Below are 27043 nucleotides of genomic sequence, written 5' to 3'. Positions count from 1 at the left end.
TCCCAAAAATGTATGGCCAACTAGTGCTCCCAAACCATTGATCCTCCCAAAACTTATTTTTTTTTGCCATTACCAACCAACCACTGGTAGCCAAACTTCGTTGCCGTGAACGCCCACAAAACCCCCTTCCAAAAAGGAGAGGCATTCAACTCTTTACAAGAAAATAAATTCGGATATTGTGTTCTCCTTCCACAACTTATGATCATCTAAATTAAATCTTTTCACCCAAGAGGATAACAAGGTCACATTAAGATCTCTAATGTTTGCAATTCCCATCCCACCAAATTCTTTTTTCATACTAACAAGATTCCAATGTGCTAAGTGATACTTATGATGTCCTTCATAGTTATCCAATAAGCAATGGGCCATCTGTGAGTTAAGAGATGTCACTGCCCATTTTGGAAACTTAAGAACTGATAGAAGATAAATAGGTATGCTTGCTAAGCAAGATCTGATTAGCACCAGCATGATTCAAAATCTTCCCTCTCCACCCAGCAATCCATTTAATAATGCTATGAATCAAGGGTTGTAAATCTTGCTTACGAAGTTTTCCAAAATGTAACGGCACACCCAAATACTTCAAGGGGAACTCACCAACTTTGCACCCAAAAACTTGGTCTAACACATTAACCTCTTCTGCTGGTACATTAATAGGCACCAGGTCACATTTATTAAAGTTAATTCGCATCATGGACAAGTGTTCAAAGATAGACAACATCCATTTTAAATTTTGCGCTTGTCTCACATCATGTTTAATGAAAAGAAGTGTGTCATCCGCGTACTGTAGACTGAACACACCCCCATCTCTATACCCTTGTAGCAAACCATAAATCAAATTCTGTTGAGAAGCTTTTGATAACATTCGTGCAAATACGTCTGTCACAAAGTTAAACAGTAACGGAGACAGGGGATCCCCTGCCTGATCCCTTTCCCCGTAAAAAAGTAGTTACTTTCACAATCATTAATACGAACTCCCACCGAGCCTCCTTGAACTAGATATCTAATCTTACCGCACCATTTTGAGCTAAAGCCTCTTTGTTGCAGCATCCAAAAAAGTCCAATCCACTCTATCGTAAGCTTTTTCGTAATCGAGTTTTAACACTATGTCTTGTTCTTTTTTACTATGCACATCATGAATAATTTCATGAGCCGTAACCACGCTTTCCAATATGTACCGTCCTTTAAGACTGTTAGATTAGGCGAGATAAGACGATCTGCAATTTTTCCCAACCTGTTAGTAGAGGCTTTGGAAAAAGCTTTGAAACTATAATTAATCAGCGCAATGGGCCTATACTTTTTTAGAGAAGTTGCATCCACTTCCTTTGGAATCAATGTAAGCATGGCGAAGTTAATCCTAAACAGGTCCGCCTCATTTTTCTCAAATATCTAAAGAGATTAGTAAGGTCTCCTTTAATCAGCTCCCAAAACGTTTAATAAAACAAAAAAGGGAAACCGTCAAGGCTTGGTGCTCCTTCGGCATAAGAGGCAAAAATTGCATCCTTGATTTCATCTTCAGAGAAAGGTTGATCAAGCAGATTATTTTCCTCCTCTGTAACCAAATCATTAGGATCCCAAAAGGAATCTAATGTAATATCTATCTTATCTTCTTTACCAAAAAGGTTTTATAAAATTCAACTGCTACTTTTAGCATTTCTTGGTTTGCGACCACCTCTACCCCTTCCTCATTTTGCAAAAAAACGTAATCTTCTTCTTCCTTCTTCTCTGGTTAGCAACCGCGTGGAAATACGCAGTGTTTTTATCGCCTTCCAGGATATCTCTCTCTAGCTCTTTGCCTTCCACTAAACTCCTCCATATACCAAATTTTATTTAATTCAACACTGATTTTCTTCATTCTATCATGCTCATCTAAAGACAAGTTCTGAGTTTCATACATTATATCCAAACAATCGTCCTCTGCAAAATTGCCTTCTTTTTTTCAGCATTAACATTTATACTCCAGCCTCTAAGATGTTTTCTTAATCTCCTCAGTTTATACTACCATACATCAATAGCTTTGGTATTCGGGCAAGGCCGATTCCATGTTTTGTTAACCATATCAGCGAAGCCGTCAATTTCCAACCACCATTTTTCGAATCTAAAAGGTCTATTATTATTCACTTTTCCCCAACACTCAACAACATAGGAGTGTGGTCACTTCCAGGTCTGGCTAACTAAAGCCACCACTGGCAGGAAAATGGGACTCCCAACATGTTGAGACCAAAAATTATGTCTAGAGCCATAATCGGCACGGCCTGATTGTTTGACCAAGTAAAAATCTGCATGAAATTTAAAGCCCACGTTAGTATTAACATACTATTTTTACATTTCAAAAAAATACTTGTAAGTTGGGTTTTCATCCGGAGCATGGCCGCGACCTTCGAGTTCTGTATCTAACAACATGTTGCCTTTTTTGAGCTTGTTTTAACCAGTTTTCGTTATTTCAATTGCTATTTCTCTTGTAATAAGATCATAAAATAGTTCAACTTCAATATAGTTCAGCATTTCAGCAACCACAAACTAATTTTAAATGATCAGCAATTCGATAGCACAATAATCTTGATTGAAAAGGCATGAGAGTGGCAATTAGCAAAGTTTTTGCTGCAACTCACCGGCCGGAGGACCCCAACCACTGCCCTCGCCCTCCCGCAGACACACAAGAGAGGTTCGTGCGACACGCTCCCCCGAGATCTCCCACACCACGCGGGCAGCAGATCCGCGCGGCCGGCGAGGTCTCCGGCCCGGATCCCGGAGATGGCGGGGATGGAGGCCTTCGAGGCCTACTTCCGCCGCGCCGATTTGAACCAGGACGGCCGCATCAGCGGCCAGGAGGCCGTCGCCTTCTTCCAGGGCGCCGGCTTGCCGCAGCAGGTCCTCGCCCAGGTGAGAGCTAAACCCCCCTCCTCCCGCCCCAATTCCTGTCGCCCGGTGGGCATTCTTCGAATTCTTGGTGTGATCTCTTGGTAAGCAGCGTTAGATCTCCCGAGCCGCCAATTCGGAAGAGCTAAGGGTTGCTGGTGTTGCGTGCAGGTTTGGATGCACGCCGATAAGAACAAGACCGGCTTCCTCGGCCGGCCCGAGTTCTTCAACATGCTGCGCCTCGTCACCGTGGCGCAGAGCGGGCGTCAGCTCACGCCCGACATAGTGCAGTCCGCGCTCTACGGCCCTGCCGCTGCTAGAATTCCACCTCCGAAGATAGCTGCCGCAGGGCCATCCCCTCCACAGCCGGGTGCGGCGGGTGCACCTAGGCCCCAAGTTAATGCTGCGGCTACACCCGCTCCGGCGCAGGCTGGACCTCCGCAGATGAATCCGGCTGCCGCTCCGAGGCCGCAGGGAAGTGGGATGATGCCAACTGCCACTCAAACACCGCAGGTGAACGCTGGCGCTGTTCCGAGACCCCAGGGCATCAATTCGATGATGCCGCCTGCGAATCAGGGTGGCGCCATGCCGCCAAATCAGTTTGCAGGGCCGAGGGGCACTCAATCACAGCCTCCTAACATGGGGTTCAATCAGCAGCTCCCCCCTTCAAGCACTGGTTTCATGAGGCCACCTCAGGCGGGAGCTCCTCCAACATCGCTTCAGACAACTGGAATGAATCAAAGTCCACTGGGTGGAGGCGGCATGGGAGGATCACTTCAAGCAACTGGAATGTACCAAAGTCCACTGGGTGGAGGCAGCATGGGAGGATCAGTTGGCTGGCAAGGAGGTAATGCTGGAGGTTTCTCACAACCTTCCCCAGGACCAGCTGTTCCTCCGCAGACAACATCAGGTGGATTTGGTCTTGGAATGTCTAGGCCAATGGGCCTGGCTTCTGGGCTGCTGGAACAGGCAATGTCTTCTTCATCGTTGCCTCCCCAGAGCAATAGTGCTGTATTGCCTCAAGATTCCAGAGCTTTGGTGCTATCTGGAAATGGCCCTGCCAGTAGCTCAGGACCAAGCACTGACATCTTCTCTGCTCTTACGCAGCCAAAGCCAAGTACATCCACACCTGCACTTCCAACAAGCACAATGCCCAACTCATCCAGCTTCATGTCCACGCCAACTGCCTCCCAGAACTTCGCTAATCTAACACAGCCTGGTTCTCTCCAAGGTGCCCCAACAATGAATTACGGTAGCAGCCAACCTCAACAGACGCTGCCCGCCACAAAGCCTAGTGTTCCAGCTCCAGGTGTTTCTGCTGGGGTTTCTAATTCTACTTCTCAATGGCCAAAAGTTAACCAATCGGATATCCAGAAGTACACTAAAGTCTTTGGGGATGTGGACAAGGACAGAGATGGAAAAATAACTGGCGCTGAAGCTCGCACACTGTTTCTCAGTTGGAGACTTTCAAGAGGTAAGGTCTCATCACCAACTTTACTGTCCTAGGCATGCAAATGTGTATTTCTGTATATAAGATACTCTATATGCATTTCAGTAACATGACTCCTTTATAATGATTATCTTCTTGAGCTCCTTGTTTCTAAACCTACTCCTTTCATTGGTTTTCCCATAGTGCCATCATTGTATTTTGTTTCTGTTTCTGCGATGGTTTCCATATGATCTGTGTAACATAGCCCCTTTATGAATACCATTGCCACTGGCTAATGCAATTGTTGTTCATTTATACTTCGCAGATGTACTGAAGCAAGTGTGGGACTTGTCTGACCAAGATAATGACGGCATGCTTTCTCTGAGAGAGTTTTGCATTGCTCTTTATTTAATGGAGAGGCACCGAGCTGGAACTCCTTTGCCTCCATCGCTCCCTGATTCTCTTAAATTTGACGAGACACTATTACGAGCAACAGGCTTGCCTTCGACAGCATATAGTGCCCCATCATGGCAACAGAATCAAGGTAACAGTTGTATTGTCTGGCTGATCTCAGTTACATGAGATAATGTAGCGCAAGTTGCAACATGGCATCTCGTGTTCAGTTTTCTTGGCCTGCTGCTCATAAGATATTTGATGTTGGGCTAGGGTTACCAAATAGGGGCCCTGGCGCACCTGGGTTGCCTACTGGTGGTATACGCCCACCCTTGCCACAACCTTCGCATCCACAGACTGATGGAGCTACAAGACAAGCGCAACCAAGATCTTACATGCCTGGTATGGATAATCATGTGGCACCTCAGGGAAGCAAAGATGACATAAGTGGGGTGAACTCAACTGCACAGGAGGTAGCTAATGCTCCTAAGAAGGTATTGGACCCCTCCCTTAAATCTGAATTACTGTGCCGAACTGCTAATCATTTACCATTCACGCTCCACTTTGACCAGACAGGAGTTTATGGTGTCTAGCACCAGTTGATATACATTTAGAATGATATAGGCTGCTTGTATCAATCATTTAAGCAAGTACAGCCAAACACATGATTTAACAATGATCAGGGTTGTACTAGAAATTGGAGTTCTAGTGAAAAATCTAAATTAGGATCTAGGGAGAATCCAGTTTCGGAGAAAATCTTTTTTTGACAGAAACATAGGAAGTCTTTTATATACCATACCAGTAATACTGTTGTTTGAAGAATTAAATTTAATTAAATAGCAAATCTTGGAACTCTGAAGTGGGTATTTAGTAGAAGCATTCCTTGATACAAAATCTGTACTTAGTTCTTAATAACAAACCTTTTCCACACCATTTAAGAGAGGGATTACTACTTTCTTGTGCTTTTGTTTTGAATTCTTTTTGGAAACTTTTTTACACTTATTTAATTGTGTGTTCGGATAGCCTTTTTCTATTACTCTACTGTAAACTAAAAATTTGTATAGCTCAACAAGCAATATCCTATAAATGTAGGAAGATGTTGTTACCATGCTCTTTAGCTGCAGCAGATGCTTAATCTATTCCATGTTTCCTTCTTTGTGAACTATATATGAAACATTTTGTCTTTATCATTGTATCTTTTGCATTTTGAAGGTTGAGGTGGAGAAGCAGATCCTAGACTCTCGAGAAAAACTAGAGTACTACCGCACAAAAATGCAAGATCTTGTAAGCACATTCGATTTTTTGTTAGTAGTTTCCATATGTGTACAATGATAAGGTCTCCGTAAATAAATTCTGACCTCTATGCAGTATGTCATCTATTACTGATCTTATTTAGACGTGTCTTATTCCTATTTCGGTTATCCCTTACTTTTATTTTGTGTCAGGTCCTGTATAAAAGTCGGTGTGACAATAGGCTGAATGAGATCACAGAAAGGGCATCTTCTGATAAACGTGAGGTACATTTGTGATGTATGTTGGCATTGTAGTTATTCCTTTAGAGCTATTTTCTATGGCTAAATGTTGCTTGTATGCAAATTCATTTTTAATTGTCTTTTTTTGTGGATTCATGATTCATTCAAAATGATGGACGGTGTTTAATTTAATTCAGGTGGAATTGCTATCTAAAAAATATGAAGAGAAGTACAAGCAAGTGGCAGAATTAGCGTCCAAACTGGCAGTTGATGAAGCTGCTTTTCGTGATGTTCAGGTTTTGCAGCACTACACCTTAGAAAAATGTCGTTTGGCGATTCTTACTGTGATTTCATTCTTTGATGCTCCCGTCTTCATTCCACCTGGCTCTTACTTAATAATCTCGTTCAGGAAAGGAAAGTTGAGCTTAATGAGGCATTAGTTAAAATGGTACAAGGTGGAAGTGTTGATGGTTTGCTTCAGGTATGTTCTAGCTCCACCTTCAGTCAGTTCCATTTTGTGCCTCTCTAAATAACACTGTGCACTGCACACTTAGGTTCGAGCCGATCGAATCCAACATCAGTTAGAGGAGATGGAGAAAGCTTTTAGCGAACGGTGCAAGCACTTTGGACTGCAATTCAAGCCATCAGCATCGGTTGAGCTTCCCTTTGGTACCTAACTTCCCAACTTTCAGTTTTTATTTCACCTAAGATATATAACCCATAAATTCTTTGATCACTTACGTCTTTGTTTGCTAGGTTGGGAACCTGGACAGCAAGAAGGAGCACTTGAGTGGGATGAAGACTGGGATAAATTTGAGGATGAAGGTCAAATACTCTTCTACCCATCTTGCTTACTTAGACATACTTAAAGTACTGTGCTCGTTTCTAACTCTGATTTAATAAGTATTGAAGGGAGCAATTGTAGTTATACATTTTTTTAGTTAGAATGGGAATGGGTCGACCTGGACCTGGGCTTGGACTTGGCCCTATGGCCCCAAGGCCATTTTGTGAGGCCACGGGTCGACCCATTTCAAGAAAACATTGTGGCCTCGCTGGGTACCCAGTGACGACTCATTTTCACGTGGAATATCACTTTTTAAGCTCTTTTTACACGGGAAACAGAAATATCATGTAACAAAATTCACCAAGTCATACCGGGAGTCGTCAATTATCAGGGAACTAGATTAAACTAACGATCACTTGGATTGTTCAAGCATTCATGCATGCCATATGAATCCAAGAAAAAGATGGACACAACCTAGTCTGCATGTAGCACCTAATAACCAACAAATGAAGCATGTGTCAGGCTTGAGACTAGTCGGAGTTATGTTTGGCAGCGGCACTAGTGGACCAGAAGGAACTCGATTTGAACTGGACGGAAATGCGAACATAGCACCGTCGACGTCGCAGAGATGTGTTGGCCCCGCCGACCCATTGGGTCACTCAGGAGTCAGGACTGGCTTCACCGACCCAAATTTCAATCAAGACCGACCCACCTGCCCCATCGGCCTTGAGTTTTTGGGTCGGGTCAGTGACCCAGCGAGCTGACCAGGCCCACTCCCATCCTGACTTTTCAGTTTCGAGAAAAAAAAACTCTGGTTTTATTTAAAGCTGGGCCATGGGCCTTTTAGGCGTGTTTAGTTTTTTCCCAAGGTTGCCCTACCAAACAATTGGCTAGCCAAAAATTTGGTTAAGGTTTTGCTTGCCCATGAGTATGCCAACGCTGCCTAGAAAAATGGGCTAGAGTTGGTAATTGGTATGCCAGAAAGTTGTATATTATCCAAAGAAAAACGAACCTTTTTTTTGTCATGGCCAAAGTATTGTTTTGTATCAATCCAAACATGCCCTTAATCCAAGTGTCTTTCCTTTCGAAATTGGCCATTATCTGTTTATGTGGTGGAGTAATTTTGCATGCATGCAGACCATTCTTCCAATCCAAGATATCATGCTTACACCAGTTAAGTCCATGAAATATTGGAAAATTTCTAGTGGGTACCTTTTCTATGACTTGTCACCTACACCAGTTATGAAAACATAGTTGAAGAATGACTTCACATAAAACTAATCTTTATTCTGTTTTGTTGTTTGTCTTTTCGTCGACTACCTCATATATTAAAATGTCATGGAAGTCTGAACTTCTTTACTAGTGAACCTTTCTACATTGCTACTGTGCAACTACACATTGATCTTGGCCACACAGACAGTTATTTGTTCACGCTGTCTGCATCAGCAACGTGCTTCCTCCATGGTCAATCTTATGCTCTTAACTTCCCCATGTTGTCATAACAGGATTTGGCCTTGTAAAGGACAATGGTACAATTGTTGAAAACCCAGCTTCTGAAAATGCAAAATCATCATCTCTTTGGGATGATGGTGTCATGGATTCCCCTGTTGCATCTTCTAATGGTCATGCCAAGGATTTCAATCATTACAGAGCTGGTGATCAAGTGCCTGAGAGTGAATTAGTTTATGATTTTGGTGACGAATCTGTAAGGAGCCCTGGCAGTGCTGGAAGAAGTGCCTCTGGGAGTCCATTTAAGTCTTCCCGTTTTGGGCATGACTCCTCTCCCACCAAAAAGGGAACATACAGGTGTGTGTTTTCACTTTTTTTTTCATGTAGAATCCTCAAGATTTAACCTTCAAGTTGTATGGTCTCAAGAACTGTCATATATCAGGCATAGTATGCATGAACGTAATGAGCTATATTCCAATTATTTTTGTTCTTAATGAACTCTGAATTGCAACCTATTTGTTTATTAATCTTTTACTTTTCTAATTACAAGCCTCCCATTGAACCAAACCCACTGTAATCTCGAGCAACAGTAGCTGGCCAGGATTTATCGATTCTTATGGCCTGAATGTTGAGGATTTTTATCAGTAACTCGGTTATACATGGTAGATTTATGTGATTGACACTGGGAAGAGCTATCCTCTCGCTTTATATGTTAACAAATAATGTTCCGTTTAAGTCATATATTATGGTGCTCAAGCATGGAGTTATACAATCTAAGTTTTTTGTAAGAGTGGTATTGATCATTATTTTGTAACAGTGATCACGGTGGCTCTGAGTCTGTGTTTGGTGATAATTATGCTGATGAAACTTCATGGAATTTTGATGACCAAGATACTGAATCTGTTTGGGGATCTAATGCGAATGTAAGCTTTGCAGTCCCTTCTTTCTAGTTCTGGTGATTTTGGTTCTGTCAGCCCTTTACCTGTTTCTGATGAATTGTCTTGGTACAGGAGGCTGGCAATCATGGAAGTAACTCTTTCTTTGGGTCAGACGACTTTGGTGGAAACTCTGTTAGAGTGAGCTCTCCAACTGGCCCTAGCGTCTATGGAAAGAAAAGTTCATTCTTCGATGAATCTGTTCCAAGTTCCCCTGCATACATGTCTGGATTCTCACCGAAGTTCGGCGAAAGCCGTGGCGATAGCTCCTCGTATAACTTTGGCAGGTTTGATTCCTTTGCATCCCAAGACAGCGTTGTCCCACATGAACAAAGTCGCTTCTCCAGGTTCGACTCTATAAGCAGCTCAGCGGGCGAGAACACAGCAGGGTTCGATTCATCAAACAGCTCAAGAAATTTTGGCCGGTTCGACTCCTTCGATGAGGCTGATCCGTTTGGTTCGACCGGACCTTTTAAAGCGTCAGGAGCCCGGTCGCCCCCCAAGTTCTGATATGCATGTCTGGTGTTACAAAGGATTTGTCTCTTACAGAGTTCTTTGTCGATGCAAGGCTCAGATTGTCGGAGGAAACTACAGTGCAACGGATCCATTTTTTTGGTCGGCAAGTTATTCTGTTCGCCTTGTGTGCATTTTTTCCTGTACATTCCCACGTACAGAGTGGACATATTTTGGTTGTGCTATGTAAAGTAATATTCCAGAGTTCATTTTTGTTTTGTTTATAGTGACTTATATCTCTGGAACAACTACACACTGCGAGGATCCTGTTTCATTCTCTTGTGCAATACAAATGTCAAAATTCGTTGTAAGAGACCAGGGCAGCTTCTGCATCGTGTAATCGTCTTAAGATGAGTATCTATTTTCTTCTTGTGAGGAAAGATGTGCTGCCCTTGCGTATAATTTTTTGTGTTGCTATAGCATGCTGATAATTTGCACCTGATCTTCCCTGATCAATGAATATGGCAGCTCTACTGTTATTATATTTTGTTTGCAACTGATGCCTTCGAACACATGCTGCTGGTTGTTTTCCACAGGAACCCAGCTGGGATCGATTTCCATTACAACCCAAAGATAACGGAGCATATGCTGCTGAAACCAGCGACAACGGGAAATGGTGGATGCATCACAATTCACAAGTGACCTGTGCCCTGCAACGGCATTCTGAAGCCCCGAATTGGAACGAGCCGCGTGCCATCCTCGTTATCGTTAGCCCAACTGTCTTCTCGGCATTGAGGTGCTGGCGTCGCTGATGCGGCATTGCACCATGCAATGGAGCCGTCGTCCCTTTGCTGCGATGGTCCACGCCATGTGCCGCCCTCTGCCTTGGAGGCGTCCGCTTGGCGTGGTGTGGAAAGTGTCACACATAGCCCCACTGCTGTACTTGTGCCCGGTAGTCCCATGTACTCAATGACGAGGTGGACATTCATACACGACCACGATGGAAGAAAAGTGATGTCAAGGATGCCACAGCCCATTCTATTCCTTCCCACTTTGGGAGTAACAGCAACATCAAAGACAACTTCACACATTAAGGGGAACTAGAGAACATTTGAATTTAAATTATGAAGCATGAGTGTACTTAATTGGATGAACAACATGCTTCTCTAACCTGACTACCTCACTTGACAACAATATTAGGCATCACCAAGGCAGAATCACACATGCACTATCTAGTAAAAATCGATCAGTCTTCATCTTGAACAAAACATTACATCCTGTCCAGATTGCTGATGATGCACTACAAACCGCGCAACAAGAAATGCTGCTTAAGATCAAAATTTCAATATGATCGTTACCGACCACCGGCTACTTCAAAACACCGGCAAGAATAAATAGCTCACTATTGGTCAAAATTACTGCCACAAAGCCACACACACACATCTATGGAATAAGAGTTTTATCTTCTTTCCATTATTGAGGCAAAAAATGTAAGGTATGCTTTGGACTATGTAAGGTGTTCCGCCCCACAGGACTTATGCGGTGGCCAGCTTCAGCTCTTCTTGGTCCTCCAGATTTAGAACCTGGAGCAGCTTTGGCCAGGATTCTGGGATTCCCCCAGGTAAATCGAACTCCAAAACCTTTCCCTGCTTCTGGTAGAAATCCTCCACAGGCTGACTCTGAAAAAAGTGAGAAGAACAAATGTTACTAGTGAAATTGTGATTACTAACTCCATCATGTAGGAAAGCAAATCTAGCCCTACTGATGCTGCTCAGCACACGAACAGAGTGCAAGAATCATATCCTTCGGAAAGCACATTTAACCAGCTATACGACAAGACAACAAGGAGTAATATTATGGATGGAAATGCAAAGTGCCATACCATTTCATTATATATCCGTAGCCGATTTCTCACAACCTCGTCAGTATCATCATCTCGCGTTTTAAGCTTCGACATGCAGTTCTTGGGGGGTAACAATGGAGACATGTAGATAGGTGGCAGCCCATTTTCAGCCTTCACGTCAATGCAGGCAAGATTGAAGTTCTTACCACATTGGCCACAAATGCGTCTGCCAAGGCACTTCTGTACAATGATATCTTCTCTCAGCTTCAGATTAACCACCATATCAATGTCTGTAACTCCGTCAAGAATTTCCTGTGGTACAAAGAAATTATTAACTTCAAGTCAACCACTACGATTCAGTTAATGATTGCAGATTTCACTCGACAAGGCTACTTAACAGAAAGAAATTACTTCTATACAATCACACAACCAAATACAGTTTTTTAGAAATAATACAATTCATGAACAAGCAGGCAGGAAACAAAAATAATTGAGATTGATCAAATCTATCACCAAGTGGAATAAAAGCAGAAATTACTCATGATATGTAAACAATACTCACCGCTTGATTTACGGTGCGTGGAAAGCCATCAAGAATAAATCCTGATTCACCCTTCTCTTCTCCTTTCTTAAGCCGTTTAGACAAAAGGTTGATGATAATTTCATCAGAAACCAACTTTCCTTGGTTCACAATTTCCTTAAGCTGTAAAATAAAAAACCCACCATGTCATTTCCAAAGGGATAGAAGAAAAAAAAAGAATAATCAGATAGAGAGCAACGCTAATATAGCACGATCATGCACCTATCTAAGGACAAATTAAAACAAGGCCTTGGGCCAAATAGAGATGTCATAATAGGAAGAATGGAAGACGCATCATTGCCACATATTGAATTATACATTTAGATGGTCCATACGACGTTTAGCAAAGAACTCTGGTGAAAGTATCTGTGTGGTCTTCCTTTCTATCCACGCCCAAAATTATTAGGAAAAGTTTTAGCTTTAGCCCACTACCCTCTTTCCCAATTAGAAGTGCCTATGAGATGGTGTATAGCCTGCTACACTTTCCCAAATGGAACAAAAAAGACTAGCCAGAATCACTCCCTGAAAACATGGTCCTAGGAATTCTGAAGCTGTTATTGTTTACGGATTCAATAACAATACCAAATTTGCCTAAAATTTCCGTTGTCAATCTAACATTTCACCAAATTATGACCTCAAGTCCGCCATGAGAACGAAATGGATAGCAATATGACGCTGAGTTCTTGAAGCAGTCACCTACCAGATCCTGGTAGAGTAGCTAATTTTGCACATTACGTCAATGGTACGAACAAATCTCGACATTTACTTGTCTGGATCTACATCTAGCTCGCAAAAAATGGAGACAACATCTAGCTCTCAGCTGAAATTCATCCCCGAATCACACTTAGAGCAAGGCTAGTCGGGCGCGCAAGTAATCTCTACTGATCCGTGATCCGGAGACCTTAGCATAAACAAACCGCAAATCCCATCCCGGAATTCCAGCTCCAGACGAATCCAAATCGAGATCAGCGATGCGATCTGGATTGACCAGAATAGGGCGGGGGAAAGGGGTGGGGTCTGACCTGCGCAGCGAGCGGTCCGGTGGATGCGAGCTCGTCGCGTACGAGGTCGCCTGTGGCGATGTGTGGCACGCCGAGGAGGCGCGAGAGGCGGCTGGCGTAGGTGCCCTTGCCGACGCCGGGGCATCCGAGGAAGACCCACTGCACGTTCCTGTCCTGCGCCGGCCGCCGCCCCCTGCTCTCCGACCCCGCGAACCCCGTCATGCGCCTCGTGGCCGCGGCAGCCGCGGCGCCGCCGGAGGACGACGAGGCCGCCGCGCGGAGGAGACGCTGTACGGCCGCCATGGGAGGCGCGCGGCGTTGCAGGCGGGCGGGGTTTTAGGGTTTGGGCTTGGAGACCGCTTCCCCCACCTCCGGAGTATTTGTACGCGCGGCGGATTTGCAGATGCGACGGGGAAGGGGAAGACGACGATGGTGGGCGAGCAGAGCAGAGGAGGGGTGGAACGGGTCCACCCTGAAGCTGTCTTGCGGCCCCACCTGTCGGTGGGAGATGTTCTGTGCACCGGGTCCACGTTGAGCCGGCGCGTGGTTGGCGCCGAACGGCGGTGGCCTTTTTCCAGCGGTACTTGGGCCGTCACTTCCAGTTGGGGTAATTTAACGATACGGGGCCCAGTTGTCGGTGACGTTGGTGTCTGTGGGCCTCGAGAGCTAGACGGAATATCCCCTGCTTGCGCCGAGGCGAATATGGAGAATATTCTTCTCGTGGCGAAGAGCGTAAGCTTGATTGAGGTCACGTGGGACTTGCTTCTGACGAGTGACGTGTACTACTCCTGCTAATCCATCCATTTCACGAGTCATTGCGTCTAGTTTTTCTAATAAGTGCCTGATAAATTGCCGCTCTTAAAATTCGTATTTATAGTTGTAAAAAATTCCGAACAAAACTTTTGCATGTAGAAGCTACATGTGTGTGTTTTTTTTTATTTTCGATAAAAGAGGATATATTAAGCATCAAGGGTTACATTGAGATCTAGATTTAGAACTTGAGTAACACAATCAAGCGGAGATACCTAGCCACGTCATAGTTTCAGATTATGCCCTTGTAAAGTTTCTCAGTGCCTAACCCTACTTTGCGAACGATCCACTTTGCAAAAAGAATATTCCTAGTATCATTAAACATTAAACTTGATCTCCTCGATAAAGTGCATGAGTGAAGAACGGTCTTGAGTTCTCGACCGAGGCACCGACACCAACCCCGTAGCAGTCCGACTCCATCGGGGTGGGTTTTTTTCAGACAACTCAAGAGCTAGACGCAATCCTTCTTCACATGCATGTGTAGCATGCAAAGAGATGACGGCATGCACTCAAGATAACTTGGCCAAACTCATCCGCCACTGCATACCAGTACCAACTGTACCATATCTGCAGTCTTGACCGATCCATCACATCTTAATTTCATCCAAGTTGGTGGCGCCCAACTTTTCTCTGGGGGTTTTGCTGGGCGATCAGGCATGTTTTGGCTATGCACTAGCACACTTTTTTTTTTTCCTTTCAGAATATCATCAGTATAAGGCTCTCTCACGCAGCGCGGATTGACCCCGCCCACCGCTGCCGGATCTAGCGCCGCCACAGAGGCGCTCGTGGTCGACGGCGCCCAGCAAGCTGTCGTTCCCAACAATAAGCGGAAGCGACTGGGCAGCACGTCGTCGCCGCCCCTCCCGCTCCGACCAAGCGGATGAAGAAGTCGGGCAACAAGCTGCCGCCGTAGAAGAAGCCGATCGAGGAAGCCTGCTGCGAAGAAGCAACCGCCACCAAGATGGCGTCCTTGATAGCTTTGACGGCGGCGATGGCCAAGGCGCCATCAGCATCGGTTGTCGTGCACAGGGTGGTCGACAAAAGTCCCGCCCTTGATGTTGCGTTGAACTCTTACGTTGACATGCTCAACGACGCGTCCGTCGACATCGATTCACCGCCGCTCGCGGATTACGACAACTACAACAATGACATGGAGGAGAGCCTCGAGGGCGATGAGTTTGGGGAAGATGAAGACGCCAGCGACGATGAGGAAGGTGACTTGCAAGAGACAGAAGAGGGAGTGTTCGATGGGGCGGTGGCCAAGGCGAAGGGGAGGGCGATTCAGATCAGCAACTACACCGAATTTGAGGACGTGATCTTGATGAAGGCTTGGGAGGCGGTTTCGATGGATGTCGTGACCGGCACCGATCAAATCGGCAAGAGGTATTGGCAGCACATCGGGGACAAGTTCTTCAAGTTGATGCCACCTCTCTCTTCCACTCCAACTTGCTCCTACCGTTTCATTGATGGGATAGCATCAAGACGGCGTGCAACCGGTGGGCCGGTTGCATTGAGGCCGTGAGGAATTCGCCACTGAGTGGCACCAGCGCCGGTGATTGGGATGAAATCGCGCAAATAAGGTATAGGGACATGCCCGGGTTGAAGGGCAAGCCATTTACATCCCGTGATTGTTATGCCCTACTTGAGCACAATGAGAAATGAAAGTTGGGGGAGCAAGAAGCGCCACCACCGAGGCATAAGCTCGTCGAGTTGGAGGATACGGAAGAGGATGATGTGTTTGAGACGAAGAAGAACAAGAAGAGGCCGGATGGAGCAAAGATGACAAATGACAAGATCAATAAGCAAGGCGAGGCCGCAACATTGTCTCTCAAGATCGATGTTATGGTCAAGTCCAAAGAATTGTTGGTGATGAAGACTTTGGAGGCAAAGAATGAGATGATGGAGAAGAAGAACAAAGAGAAGGAAGCAAAATGGAACATGCTCCAGGAACATCCAAAGCGCAAGGCTGACGTCGAAGAGAGGAGAGCACATGCCGAGGAGAACTGAGCCATGGCGGGGCTCATCGCGGCGGAGAATGCGACTATGATGATGGACCCGGCTGAGATGGATGAGTTCCGTCTTGAGTGGTGGATACATGCGAAGATGGAAATCTTGACGCGAAGGAGGGAAGTTGCACGCGCTGCCATGGCTGCCATGAGTGGTGTGTGAGGTGATGATGCTTCGGCGAGTGGTGGCTGCCATGTGGACGCGTCGGCAACTGGCAACCGAGGTGATGCTTGATCATGCTCCTCCTTGATGATGTGATGTTTGATCCTCTTTTGATGTCGCGTTTCATGTATGATTGATTACTTTGAATAATCTCTTTATATGATCTATTTTGCTACATTTCGAGCAAAGCAGATGCGCCAAAAACCCAGCACGAAGTTCTCTAACATTTGACAAGGAATTGAAACGAGAAGAGATCTGAACCAAGTCGGATTGTTAGCAAGCATGTTTAAATCTGACCGGAGCAGCACACATCCCGCATCACAGACCAGATCGAGAGGATATGCATGTGAGCATCGATAAGCTGATACATGTATATACGTGCATGTCTTTTTTCATACTTAAATTCAGATGCATGTAGCTTAGGTAGCAATGACAAGTTTTACAAGAATAGTTTTTTTATGTAAAAAAACTCCCCCTCCCAAAAGCTTCGTAACTTTATTATTAAATAACTATGTAACTTAGTAGTAGTGCAAAACCACGTACACTTAACGTGAGGTGCTCGGGACAAACTACAACAAACTCGGCTCGGCATGCTATATGTAGACAATTTGTACTAATAATTACGAATCGAAAGCTAGAGTTCATTATTCCAAAACTCAAGTAGGATATGATGACAGACAGTCAACGTGCTCTACTGGTCTCACCTCTCCTTGGTTTCCTTTTAAAACCACTCCTCTCCCGGGAACAAAACAAAAGGAAAGAAGAATCCTGGGAAAACTGGGCCAAACCATTCAAACTTCAAAGCCTGTTCCCTGCCGAACGCCCCACCAGAAATAGGCCCACGAGGCGACCCAGCACCGTCCTTCCGCGGCTGCACCAGGACGTCCTCGTTTATTAGTACCACCTCGCCAGCCGAAGAAGAATCGCACGGGAGAGCTGGCTATAAAGAGGCGCCCTGGTGCGACGTTGCAACATACTTACCTGGACGGGGTCGACGGCCGATCAACAAGGGCCGTGGCCTAGATCAATGGTCCACATTGCACTTGGTGGATGCGTTGGTCTACCATCTCCCCAAGTGGGAGAGTGGACGTCATAATTTGTGCTAGAGGGGGTACGCGTTCGCGCGGCCCCTGCCAATCCTTTCAAATTAAAATTTGGTCCTTCGTTTCTTTTGTTCAGCGTGGAAAGTTTCGTTCAGCCCCCCACGTTCAGCTGTACGGAGACCTTGATTACATGCTTCTAGTACCTCTGTGCTGCTAGTTTTAGGGTTGTTTTAAATAGTATTGTGGACAATACTGTAATACTTTTCACGAAATCTACATTGGACGTCAATCTGAAGCCAGTGAACACTTTTTTCCCGCACGATTTTGGCCACGAACTCTGCGAGCGTGCAGCCGATTGCTCTCTGAACTTTTCCTTTGAGCTTGCTCTCTGAACTTGGGACTGCCGACACCCTTAGAGCTGATGTTAGAGCATCACTAGTAATACCCTAAATCATTAAACCCTCGAAAATAACGATTTTTTTTATAGTTTGCGATCGAAAAAATACGTAGACTAGAACCCTTTAACCCTCGAACTCTCAAAAAAAATTTAAGGCCCAACCCCTACTTCTCTTCCCAACCTGTACATTTGAGGGTTGGAGAGGCCCAACCCCTTCAACCCCTACTCCTCCACGCGCGCGCGGGAGGGAAAATTCAGCCCCCCGCCCGGCCGCCTCCAAGCACGCCACCGCCGCGCACCATGGAGCCGCTCCCAACCTCCGCCCTCCCGCCCGCCTCCTCCGTCGTTGCCCCCGCCGCCTCCCTCGCGGTCCCGCCCCCAATCCTTGCCCCCGCGACCGCGGTGGAGCACCCGCCCCTCCCGAGCGGTGCAGAGGTCACCGCGGTGGTCGCCGCCACCCACGTCGGCGCGAAACGGCGGTGTGCTAGGAAGCACGTCGTGCAGCCGTAGCCCGCCACTGCCCCGGCCCCGCTCGTCGTCCCGTCCGTCGCCCCGCCCGCCGCCCACCACCAAGGGCCGTCGGAAGACGGCGACGCTTGGGCCGAAGAAGCCTGCAGGCGCCAAGCCCGCCGTCAAGAAGACCACCTCGCGGAAGAAGGCCGCGTTGACGCCCACAATTGCCGACCCTTCACCCGTCGTGCACGAGGTGCTCGATGTAATGTCCACAACGACAATGTCGCTCATGGGGCTCCTTCAAGATGCGGGTTTGAGGGTTGCGGCAAAGACTAGAACCCTCGAATCCTTAAAAGTTTAAGAGTTTGAGGATTCTAGTTTTTACCCTTGTTTTTCACCCCTTAAAAGTAATAAAAATACCTCGATCCTTAAAATGCTTTAAAGATTTCTTAAAATGCTTTAAAGATTTGAGGGTTTAGAGGTACTACTAATATGCTCTTAGCTTGTTCAGCTTGGCAACTCTGCGTGATTGCACAAACCCGACGACACCTTCCTTCCCTCCTCTCTACTGTTCACAGGCGAATAGGAGGCGAAAAGGAGCTCGTTTTCCGGCGGCGGATCTAGCGCCTCCTCGCCCCCACGAGCCTCGGGCTCGTCGGTGGGAGGGGGCGGCGGGTTCTCCGCCCGGATCTGTATAGCTGTAGGATTAGGTTTAATCTTTCTAGCTACTACTATGCCGGCTCACGGTCAGCTTCCGGCGGCGTGGGTGGCGGCGTTAAATAAGCTCTCCTGGTCTCCGTTGAGACGTCGTCGTGGTGTGGCGTCTAAAGACCTTGGAGCGACTGTGTCTGGGCGAGATCGCCGTGGCGGCGGTGGGGATTTCGCTGGAGACTTTTGTTCCCCCTCTTCGTCCGCGTCACGCCAGTGCCTCCTCCCCGCCGGCGAGAAGATGGGAGATCGGGTTATGGAGCTCTGGTCGTCGGCCTGTCGAGGCCGGCGGTGGGCTGGTTGGATGTGTGCTCTGTGCTGGGTCTGAGGCCGGTGGTAGGCGGATCTCGTGCTTCTCCACGACCTCGTCGTCTGGTGGAGCTGGATTCGGAGGTTGAAGGTGAGCTCGGGGTTGTTCCCCGACCGGCGTTCCACAGCGAAAGGTGGGCATCTCTGATGCTTCTTTTGATGGTTCATAAAGCCTTTGTGGCGATGGAGCTTCTTCAACCTCAGGCGTTTGGTTCTCTGTTGCTCTTCCTGGTGGTGCTCGTCGGCGCCGGCGTCGAGCGACGGAGTAGTCTTGGTGTGGCGAGGGATCCTTGAGGACTTCGGTGTAATTTTGCCTTTGTTGAGGGGTCTTTCTGCAATGTGTACGGGGTTACGTGTCCTTCTGGACCGTTCTAGTTCTGTGTGTACGTATTTTGTACTCGTTCTGTCTTTGACTTAATGAATATGTATACTCGTTCTGTCTTTGACTTAATGAATATGTATACGCTTCAAAAAAAAAAAAAAAGCTTGTTCAGCTTGGCGGCAGCCAGGATGGGAATTAAAAGGTGAAGGCGAAGCGACCTTTCGATTTTGCTCTCTCTGATTTGTCTTTACGGATGCAAACAAAGTGGCAGGGCACACACATGTTGAGATGACGAGATTGTTCAGGCGGGAGATTACACGTAGCGAATCGGTCGTCCATGCGTGGCGCCAGGTGTTGGCAGAATGGCAGTGACAACACTCGTTGCACAGACACATGGCACACCATAGCATGCATGCGAGCTATTCATTTTGCAGAGAGAGTGAGTGGCCAGACATCATGGTGCATATATAATTAGATTTGTATAGTACTTGAAAATTCCAAATTCCAATAGTATTCAGTTCCAGATCTTACATCAACTTTTGAGGACGAACACGAATATGGAACCACGATGGGAAAGCCACGGCCGGCTGAAGGCCACAAAGTAGATAAAAAGGAAGAAAAAACTTGTTAAACCCACCTTGCCGATCGAGCGACGACAAGCTGAGATTTATTCGTGGACACACAGACTGACGGACAACACACAAAAGTGGAGGGACGACGCGCGCAGGCATGGAAGGGCCGGCCGGCCGCCCGGCGGCGGCGGAGGTACGTAGAGGTTAATCGTGATATCAGTGGTGGTGGCAGTGGGTGGTGCAGAAGCAGCGGCGCCTGAAGCCGCGGCACTTGCCGTCGGGGAAGCCCTCCGTCCTGCAGACGTTGGCGCAGTTGGAGCGGCGCACGCAGGGGCCCCTGAACCGGTGGCTCTGCGACTGGCACGTCCTCGCCTCCGCCACCATCACCGGACCTCCCAACTCCTCTGCAACCACATCAACAAGACAGCAGAAGAACCGTCAGATAAGAAGTTGAGAACCAAATCGATGTCACCACTACTGCTGCCTTGCGAGCACGGAGGTGGTGTACGTACCGGTGGCCGCCAGCAGCAGCACGACGAGGAGGGCGGCCGCCAAGAGCTTGCGTGAAGCCTCCATGGAGTTGAGCTTGTTTCAGTACTCAGGCGCGCGTCAGGGTAGATGGCTGTGGATGGAGCTGGCGGTGTGGTTGCTGTGAGCTCGGGTACCTGCCATTTATAGCCGGCTGGGCAGCTAGCTAGCTTCGCGAAAGAACTTCACAAAAATGTGAAGGGCATCCACGTGGGGGCCCTGCGTGCTGGTTCCACAAGCAAAATCTATGTGCCGCGAGATGCGTCGGGCTTTTTAGCTTTGCCACCGTCGACAGGCGTCGGCTGCACCTAGCGGTGTCGAGTCATCATCGCCGGCGGGCGCGCGTTTCCAGAGCTAGGTAGCCGTTACTGCTGATGCAACATATGAATGATTGTCTTCAAGCTAGGTATAGCTGCAACATGTGTGTGAGTTACCGAGAGGAATTCACGTGAGCTGCGACGTGGACGGTTGCCGTGGGGTTTGTCGCCAGCGCCGACCTCTGGTGAACGTACACGGAGTGCTATATTGCCATGCTAGCATGTAGCTGCAGCTCTTTGTCGTCGCGCACGCCTCGATCCGGCGAACGTTTCTACTTTGCCAATTCAGAATTAACTATCGTAAATTTGTCTAGATCTACAGTAATTTAGGACATTTCGAGTGGAGCGATCCATTTCAGACATAGAATGTGTTTGTTTTGGTCTATTTCGATCAATTTGCGGGCAGAAATACGGTGCCACCTCTTGGTCCGTTTGGGTCGGGTATACTAAGGGGTTAGAGAATTCTTTTACGACAATATTTCATTCATAAAAAATTTATTTACATAGGGATGAACTTGGGTGGAGCCCACAAAAACGGCTAGGGCACCAGCGGCGGGACAGGATGCAGCAGCAAGCACCCCCAAACACACCCGAGGGCTTTGTCGTAGCTGAGATTGTCTAGCTGATAGGGGAGCTCAGCCTCCATCTTCGTGGTCCTCTTGCTCATGCTCCGACGCGCGTGCGCTGAGGGTATCAAGGGCGTTGTACCGCGACTCCTTGCTCTGGATGTTGTTGCCGCCCAACATTGGCTCCTCCTTCGCCACGGGGGCCTCACCGTAGTCCCACTCTTCATCATCCAGGAAGGCGTCGCGGGTCCCATTCCCACCGTTAGAATGTGTCCCACACCTGCGAGTTGGGCGAGGGGTCTTCCCGTGGATCAGGCAACATGAGCTCCCGACGACGCTCGATCTCATGGTGCCGCACCCGTCCTTCCCTGTGGCACCAACACCCTCCACGCGTTGAGTTGCAAGACCGTGGGGAGGTAGATGCCGGATCAACCCACTGGCGTCCTTGTTTCCCACAATGACCACGCAATGTCCACGTGGACATACTAGCGCTTCTGTTGAGGCTTCTTGCCAGAAGGGGGAGGACATGGCCTCATGGTTGTGCTTGGTTTTCTTGCACGACCACGACTTGCCCAACGATGGTGGTTTTGCTCTAGCTGTCAGTGGTATAGATCATACCTCATCGAAAATTCTTTTGGTGCATTTTTTTACGAAACACAGTACAAACATAGACGCTCACATATACGCACATACACTCACCCCTATGTACGCAGGCATGCACATCCTACCCCTATGAGTACCTCTCAGAGACTGCGTCAAAGAAATTTCATCCGACGGGTCTTGAGATTGATGAAGTCACCACAGACGCGTCGTAGAAAATGTCGTCTCCCACTGAAAAAGATTCCGCATTTAATGAGATAACAAAGAGTTAAACCTGAGGTTTGAACTCCGGTGGGTTGGAAGTGCCACAACCCTCCTAACCTTTGTGCATTCAAAGAGAACTCATCTTCACATAGGATTAAACTAGTCATGACATTTCAATACTATGATTTTTCCATTCCTATATTTTTCCTAATCCTATAAATCAAAGGAGGGTTTAGTTATTTCCATATGGAGGAAGTAGGACCGATGTGCTCTGGTGGTTAGGTCCCTTGTGGTGGAACCAGCCCACCCAGGTTCAAGTCCTAGACTTGACATGGGTGTTTGCATTTACCTGGATTTATTCCAGGATTTAACCGGCGCTATGCTTTCAGTGGTAGGTGACGTGCCCGTCAACAGCGAGGCGCCAGTGGTGACTTCGTCAACCTCAAGATATGCCGGCCCAGTCCTTCGGAGGTGCTCATAGGGGTAGGGTGTGCGTGCGTGCGTTCATAGGGATGTTTGTACGTGCGTGTTTGTGAGCGTCTGCGTTGTACTGTGTTCTAAAAAAAAAGAAGTAGGACCGATGTGGCGACTGACGGCGTGGGTTGCAACTGCAACTGATTCTTTCCCTCTTCTTGTTCGCGAGGGGTTTATTCGATGAGTTTCTTGAGAGGCAAAAGTCGTGTCACGAATAAAGTAGAAAAGGCGGGTTATTCCTGTCGGTGCCGACGCGCAGCTGCAGCATGTCAAGAAAGGGCTCCGATCCGATCCGCGGTGCAGATCACCAGGCGAGTCGCGTGCGTGCGGCGTGACCGTGACTGGGACTGCAGCGAGAAAGCGGGACAGGGCTCGTTTTGCGGAAAAAGGAAAGCCGAGCAAAGTGAAAAATACTCGATAGGTTTCAACGTGTTCATGTTACCAGCTTTTCTACATCCCGCTTTTGTGTTCATTTCCGGCTTCATTTCTTTTCAGCTCTCGTGATCAAACGGCAGGAGATACTGCATCGATCAAGAATACATACAATTGTACAACTAAAATGAATTTGATATTGTGACGTTTTATATATTTTTAAAATAGATTAGATACAAACTAAAATGAGTGCACCAACAAACTAAAAATGAAATAAATACAAACAAAAGTGAATGGACCTATAAAAGAACTAAAACATCTCACATTTCTAGATGCAAACATGGAAACACCCTAGAGGCAGTATATGCAAACATGGAAACACCCTAGAAACAAACCAAACCACACCTGGAACTTTTTTTTTTGAAGAAAGACACACCTGGAACTTGAGAATAGATGGTGAAAGAAAGAGTTGGTCACTTGTTGACACCCATACACTCATTTGGTGAAAAAATCTCGTTCACTAGGGTGAAAAGTAGAGTTAGTCAATTGTTGACACCCGATACACTTAATTTGCAAAAAACTCTTGTTCACTCTAGAGTTTTCTATCTATTAAATATAGGCAAAAAATTCTTGTTCTATGGACCTTTTTAAATAAGTATGCTTTAGGGGTGTGTACTATAAGCCTGTATCGAGATATTTGTACGTACCGATCATGATGTAGTTAGGTGGCACAAGTAATTTCATGAATGGAGGTGATTTTGTCACATTTCATGCTTTGATGTATATATTCACACATAGTTTTTGTTCACTGAAGTGGCCAAAGTAACATTTTGAAAACAACAAACTTTACCAATTATAGTTCCATTATAGTGATTGATAATTGAGATGTAAATAAAATTGAGATCCAGTATTACTAATAAAATATTCAATGTGATTAGATAAAAACTTCAAACATATATGTTTGTTTACATTACTCCCTCCGTTTAAAAATTGGTGTCCCACTTTTGTATAGTTACGGATGTATCTAGTGTCATTTTAGTTAGAGATACAAACATATCTAGATAATAAAGTTAAGACACCTATTTTAGACGGAGGAAGTAGCTAAAATCTATTTTTTTTTATCACAATATGCAAGGAAGCAAAAAAAAATTAGTATAAATGGCTCGTGTTGCTGCCACAATGCCTACAAGGATTAATCTCGGGGATCTTATGTGATGTTATCCTGATGACCAAGAGTACATGAACTTTTGACCCAAAGTGTTCATGATCCATTAACCAGGCTATGGGTTTTAAAATCCCATCCAGTTCTTTATAGGATTGGATAAATGTAGAATATTTGTTGAAGACTATTATAAATGGTATATATACAAGTGGATGATGAATGTTGTGATAATCTGATTAAGACTAACCGTAATCTATATATAATTAGCATCTGAATGTAGTGTCCAAATAATTCTTCTACGACGACATACTGTAATTGCATAGAGATTTTTCATCTAGTTTATCTTTGACTAAAGGATATTACAATTTAGTGACTATATGCAAAGAAGTAAATAAATTAGTATGTAAAGGGATACATTCTCGAGTTGACGTAATGCATCTCGCTCTAGGGAGGTTGTTGGCTCCGGCTTTATTGAGGGCATGGGCTCAGGCGCTCAGCCTCGGCATGCTCTACGATTGTCGCCTCCTGCTGCATATCGACTCAACAAGAACAACAACATGATCACCGAGCCCCCAGAGAGAATATCTAGTGCTACAATGCACTTGTGTACTACTTGATTGTAGGAGGATCTGGACTGCTCATTTTTATTCAATGGACAGGATTGGACGTAACTACTACTCCCCCGATGGAATATATACAAACAAGTCCATGTACTTCTTCACATTGTAGCACAGTCGTCCTCTTACAAATGCTGGATTTGATTCATCCCCAAATTGCCTCTATGATTAATGCTTATTGGTAGTCTAGACAAGGACGAAATTTCATCTTTGCTGATGCACAATATAACTGAACCGAACTCTTCTAAGAAATATTAGGGAATTTAGGGTGTTCAATTCTAGAAAGGTAAAGGATAACGTCATGTTTTGGGTGGTGAATAATCGCTACCAACATACAAAAAATCACAGAAAGTTGATTAAGCAGCAAATCGGTATCAAGCTACACCTCCCGCCGTTAAGGAAGCCATCAGGCATCCGATCTGCGCCGGCGCAATCTATAAAAGAGACGAGCCAACAATATACATCGGTGAGTGGCGCTGCGCATGAGGAACTCAAGTTTTTATGTAGCTTCGTGCTTGGATTCGAGTTGAGCTTTGGCTACAACTCTCTACAGCAGCCCTAGTGTCTGTTTGGGGATAGATTGAATCCTACCAGTTAGAAGAAAGATGAGCATAGAGGAGAAGGATCCTAGACCACAATGTGATAACACAGAAGGTCTGATGCGCATATCTGCCAAGGTGGGAGCAAGTCCAGCAATTATGTTTGATCATGTTCATTGAATAATAGTGAGCGGCCCAAATCATCCTGGAATCAAGTAGCACACAAGTGCATTGTAGCACTAGATATTCTCTCTCGCCCCACCCCAAGATAGGGCAGACAAGATCCTAAACATCATCAGAGCCCAAGCGCCTAATGTCCATTTTCTTGCTCTTCAGTGTCTGAATGCCTTGGATTCGATTCTATTTGAGTTACTAATTTCTTCAGTTTCGTCAGAATAGAACAGTGCACGACCACACGATTTGTGTGCATTTTGGTCACGACGACGCGGTCTAGCTCGTCCGTCGGATGGTGCAGACAATGCGGCATAACTCACCCGAATCTTTAGGTTTTCTAAGTAAATAAGATTGCCTTCGTCTACATCTCTACCTTATTCTTCTTCACCGGCGTCTTGTTCAATTCGATTATATCGGAATTAAGCTCGAACTGTTCCTCTAAAGCTTTCAGGACGGAGGAATTCACAACCCCCGTTACACCCGCGCCAATCTAGGCGTGAGGAAAAATGTCTCAAATCCTTAAGGCTGCAAGCGTCGAGTAGAACACGTTGTCATATCGTGTACGTTGTGCCTTCTCGTTTCCTGTAATTACGGACCCGTCGAGTGGGGCTGTGGGGGTTAACCTCTAACTTTGTCTTCTCTTCCAGGACAAGGCCCCATTTGTAGCCCGCTTCAAGCAGAGCATGGCAGAGTACAACAAGGAGATGCAAGCTCTAGAATCGACACCAATGCGATTGTGGACCTGGACGAGGAGCCGTCCCGCAACAAGGAGGAGGAGTGGAAGTGAGCAAGGAGTCCTGATGCAGCTAGCAGCACGAGAAGGTGAGAATCGGCATGAGGAACAAGCTCGTCTGCATCTTTTGTTCTCTGTTGTGTCCTTCCCTATTCATGATTCTTTGAGCAGTCGACTTGTACTGGTGTTGGGATCTTGTGGTGTTGGAATACCAAGTATTAGGGAATTTAGCCATATGCCTTCACTGTAGGATAACCGTTAGAGTCTGCTGGCGGTAGGCACAAACGAAACAAACTACATGTGTGGTTTACTGAACTTGTGTAATGTAGCCTGACTACTCGTTGGCACCATACTATTTGTGGTTTACTCTGATCTATGCTAGTGCCTTGCATTGAAAAAGTTGTCTGCTTATTGCGCTTTGTGTATGTCCTAACCGTAACCATTTCTACTACTGTGCTTGTGTCGATCGGTCATAAAAAGGTTACCCTATCCTCCTGCAGTTGCAGACGGTCAAGTTCTAAAATACAGCAAAACTACCTTGCGGTCAGGAAAACATAACTGAGCATCGTCTGTTGATTTTTGACCCACAACCGAGCAAGTGAGCTTAAATTAGAGAGCTTACATTGGCATGGTCTTATAGTTGCAGAAATATCCACTGACCAGGTCACGTTCCTATCGATGCGTTGCAGCTCTCTCCTCCCCCATTAGCGAGGATCTCAACTGAACCTAGTTTTTTTTTTTTTGAACGGGAAAAGGTCCCGAAGGACCCGGAATCTGCA

At 46.2% G+C, this 27043-nt stretch overlaps 3 protein-coding genes and 1 non-coding gene across 5 annotated transcripts; 2 read left to right on the top strand and 2 right to left on the bottom strand.

Moving 5' to 3' along the window:
- The first annotated feature begins 2656 nt into the window (after positions 1-2656).
- On the top strand, positions 2657-10213 carry LOC124701307 (uncharacterized calcium-binding protein C800.10c-like). The gene is made up of 13 exons (XM_047233354.1): positions 2657-2880; positions 3028-4330; positions 4611-4829; positions 4952-5172; positions 5891-5962; positions 6124-6195; positions 6348-6446; positions 6560-6631; positions 6705-6819; positions 6907-6975; positions 8440-8740; positions 9201-9306; positions 9394-10213. The coding sequence occupies exons 1-13, from the start codon at positions 2752-2754 to the stop codon at positions 9826-9828; spliced, it is 3213 nt and encodes a 1070-aa protein (XP_047089310.1). The 5' UTR covers positions 2657-2751; the 3' UTR covers positions 9829-10213.
- Positions 10214-11004: 791 nt separating this feature from the next.
- Positions 11005-13513, bottom strand: LOC124695181 (probable adenylate kinase 1, chloroplastic). Its single transcript, XM_047228062.1, has 4 exons — positions 13217-13513; positions 12177-12317; positions 11654-11926; positions 11005-11450 (listed from the first exon to the last, which is right to left on the bottom strand). The coding sequence occupies exons 1-4, from the start codon at positions 13496-13498 to the stop codon at positions 11307-11309; spliced, it is 840 nt and encodes a 279-aa protein (XP_047084018.1). The 5' UTR covers positions 13499-13513; the 3' UTR covers positions 11005-11306.
- Positions 13514-17147: 3634 nt separating this feature from the next.
- LOC124704953 lies at positions 17148-17308 on the top strand. The gene has a single exon (XR_007003812.1). It is a non-coding gene; the product is annotated as a U1 spliceosomal RNA (small nuclear RNA).
- Positions 17309-19905: 2597 nt separating this feature from the next.
- Positions 19906-20560, bottom strand: LOC124695178 (defensin Ec-AMP-D2-like). Of its 2 annotated transcripts, XM_047228059.1 has the most exons (3): positions 20487-20554; positions 20451-20452; positions 19906-20370 (listed from the first exon to the last, which is right to left on the bottom strand). In XM_047228059.1, exons 1-3 carry the CDS (start codon positions 20552-20554, stop codon positions 20195-20197), a joined length of 246 nt encoding a protein of 81 aa, XP_047084015.1. In that variant the 3' UTR covers positions 19906-20194. The 2 variants fall into 2 exon arrangements, with proteins under 2 accessions (XP_047084015.1, XP_047084016.1); XM_047228060.1 differs by lacking the exon at positions 20451-20452 and having other exon boundaries at positions 19906-20382; positions 20491-20560.
- Between the last annotated feature and the right edge of the window lie 6483 nt (positions 20561-27043).

Source organism: Lolium rigidum, chromosome 3 (genome assembly GCF_022539505.1).
Source record: "Lolium rigidum isolate FL_2022 chromosome 3, APGP_CSIRO_Lrig_0.1, whole genome shotgun sequence".
Taxonomy (NCBI): Eukaryota; Viridiplantae; Streptophyta; class Magnoliopsida; order Poales; family Poaceae; genus Lolium; species Lolium rigidum.
This window is presented reverse-complemented; position numbering and strand designations above follow the sequence as displayed.